At 49.2% G+C, this 2,827-nt stretch overlaps 1 protein-coding gene across 1 annotated transcript in view; it reads left to right on the top strand.

Annotated features, from left to right (window-relative positions):
* Positions 1-1,189: 1,189 nt before the first annotated feature.
* The window catches only part of LOC113211061 (segmentation protein cap'n'collar), a gene marked incomplete at both ends in the record, with an annotated part of 77,985 nt that continues 76,347 nt past the window's right edge, over positions 1,190-2,827 (top strand). Inside the window, 2 exon segments of the mRNA XM_052270757.1 lie at positions 1,190-1,384; positions 1,764-1,869. Of these exon segments, the coding sequence (XP_052126717.1) occupies positions 1,190-1,384; positions 1,764-1,869 (301 nt within the window).

The raw sequence follows: 2,827 nt of genomic DNA, 5'->3' as shown, positions 1-2,827 counted from the left end.
AAGTACACTTCTACCGAGTTCAACACTTGAAAGTGTACTATCAACGCAGTTGAACAGTTGAACACTTTCAAGTATGCAACCTAGTTGCAGACTTACAAGCGTTTACTTGGTTAATCAGTGCGCGTAGTGCTATGGATTGCAGAGCTTGCGCAGCTGTACACGATTTGGTTCCGCAATTATTATTTCGGCATTAGGAACGTAGAAAAACACTCAGGGTTCGGAAGGGGTTTCCTCTTGAGATTTTCGTGGAAACAGTATTAGTATTGCACCACATAAGCCGTGGGTAATGGTATTGTGCTGTTATTAGGCAGTCCCTTGTGGTCTGTCTCTAGCCGAAGGTAAAAGTTTTTTTTCTACAACACACTAAATTCAACGAAATTCAAGTATTTTGGAGCCGGTGTACACGTTATTACGGAAATGAAATGAAAACTCCATTGACTGTGTCACCCCTACCTTCAGCGTTTTTCAGTTTGCAAAATTCATGCTGCTGTTGGATATTACCAGATACACCTGATATTATATTACTCTAAAATGGCCCTTTTAGAGCGGCCGACACCTCTTTTCTCTCGCTGGTTGTGTCCGCCGCCGGATTTCAAATCCGCCGCGCTTTATCCTCAATTAGTTCCAATGACAGGGCATTCGTATGTGTACTATGCTGCGCGGTCAAGGTCGTAATATTTCTTTCACACATTTTAAATTATTTGTTTTTGATGCACTGGGCAGCACACTTTTTTTTTTCTTCCGTATTCATCATTAAAGGGTTGATAGGAGGTCGTGTATCTTTTTTGCCGCGGTCTAAAAAGTTTCATACTCTTGTGTATTTTTACTCAGCATTTCTCTTTCTTTCTGAATTTCTTTTTCACCTCACCGAGTAGGTGCGCACTTGGTCCGGCGCCTAGGGGCCCCATCCGGGGCTATCAGTTGCAGTCACGTGTATAATCTTCACCTGCGTATGGTCTCGCTGCCAACCTACGCCCGTCCAACTCTCGGAAAAAGATACTAGATAACAAACCAGTGATACTGTTGATAACCAACCAGCCCCAAAGAGTACCCGGACGATCGATGGAGAAAGGGGGGGGGCGGGGGAGGGTGTGATTGGTCGCATCGACCTTCCTCCCCCCTCCGCCGTACCGTTACGTAAGGAGTCAGACTGATATTAGCTTCTAATAATTACCTTCTCTTCTTACAGGACATGGACCTGATCGAGGTCCTCTGGAAGCAGGATGTGGACCTCGGCTTCTCGCTCGAGTTCTTCAACGGGCCGGCCGCGGGGGCCCAGGTCGCCGCCAACGACTCGTCGTCCGGGCCCGAGGGCGGCCAGGCGGGCACCACCGACGAGATCGAGAAGATCAAGATTCTCAACGAGCTGAATGCGACCAGCAAGGTAATGGTGCTGACACGGTTCCCACAAGTGCGGAAAAACCTGGAAAGTCATTGAAACAATATGCTTATGGAAAGTCTTGGAATGTCAGGGGAAAATTGTTCGGATGGTCATGGAAATTTGGATAAATTACGGATTCGAGGAGCGCACAAATTTCGGGTGTTCCTCTCTGCCGTCTGAGGTTTTGTTGACTCAAGATCTTTGAGTGAAGAAAGTCGCGGAAATTCTTAAAATTTTGTCTGGAATGTCATGGAAAAGTCATGCAAAATGGCCAGGAACCAAAATGTGGGAACACTTGTAGCTGCGGCGCCGCGCCCGCGGGGTAGGCCGCCCAACCGGCGCGCGCGGCGGACGAGTGGCTGACCTCCCTGTGCACACGCAGGCCCTGCCGGAGCCGCTGGCGGACGAGGCCGGCGAGGAGACGGGCAAGAAGAAGGACGAGCGCGACCCCTGGGCCGGCCTGCCCTACACCGTCGACAGCGAGACTGGTGAGTACCCTCGAGACGGCCGTGGAGAGGCGCGCACCGGACGTAGTCCCTCTTTCATACGGAAGAACGGAGTCAGCTGTGAAACATGGAATTCTTTTAAGATATAGTTCTAAGAGATTTCGTTCTTGGAGGTAGACAGATGAGAAAGTGCTGCTAACACCTCGGAAATATCTGCCGATGGTACCGAAATCTGGGAAATTTTGCCTGCCTGTATGAATGGATTGCAGTCAAACGCACTAAAAATGAAAAATAGTTCGGTAGTTTTGGGTCGTTTGGGTGCTTTTAAGAAGAGGTCAATGAAGTTGTGCACCCAGAAGACCGTTTAGTCCATATAACCAAATTCAAAACCGACGAAATTTTAGCTCTTGGGACTAAAATTTTATTCGTGGTGATGAAATAATTTGGTCTAGATGACTTAATTTGATTGGTGCGACTATATTTAGTTAAAAATAGGGTTACTAAATTTCAGTCGGTTTTAGGAACTAAATTTTGGTTCTTACAACCCTGATTTAGTTGTATCAACTAAATGGTTCTCTGGGTGTGCTTGCACCTGGTGATTCAGAGAAGACGCAGGTGCGTGCGGGTTTGCCTACCCGCTCTGCCGCCGTAAGGCGCCACAGCCCCTTGGGTAGGCAAACTCGTCCGCACCTGCGTCTTCTCTTAATCACCCGGTATGCAAAACTTCCTTGAAAGTATGAGCAGCCTATGGTTGGTGAAAGATCCGTGTCCCACCCACATTAGCGGCGTGGGTACCATTTTCGGCACTCGAAAGCTAGCTTGGGGATCGCGGCTTTCGAAATGGTTGACGACGCGGCCTTGCGTCGCTCCCCTTAGTGTGTGTGTGTGTGCGCGCGCGCCCTCAGAGAATAGAGTGCCCAGCAGAGTGCGCGGCCCGTGTGGTAGGTATCGCTGCTGTCCGCCGCCGACCAATCGCGTTGCGGTAATGAGAGCGTGTGGA

This window comes from Frankliniella occidentalis, unplaced genomic scaffold, assembly GCF_000697945.3.
Source record: "Frankliniella occidentalis isolate FOCC.00 unplaced genomic scaffold, Focc_3.1 Scaffold137, whole genome shotgun sequence".
Classification (NCBI taxonomy): Eukaryota; Metazoa; Arthropoda; class Insecta; order Thysanoptera; family Thripidae; genus Frankliniella; species Frankliniella occidentalis.
This window is presented reverse-complemented; position numbering and strand designations above follow the sequence as displayed.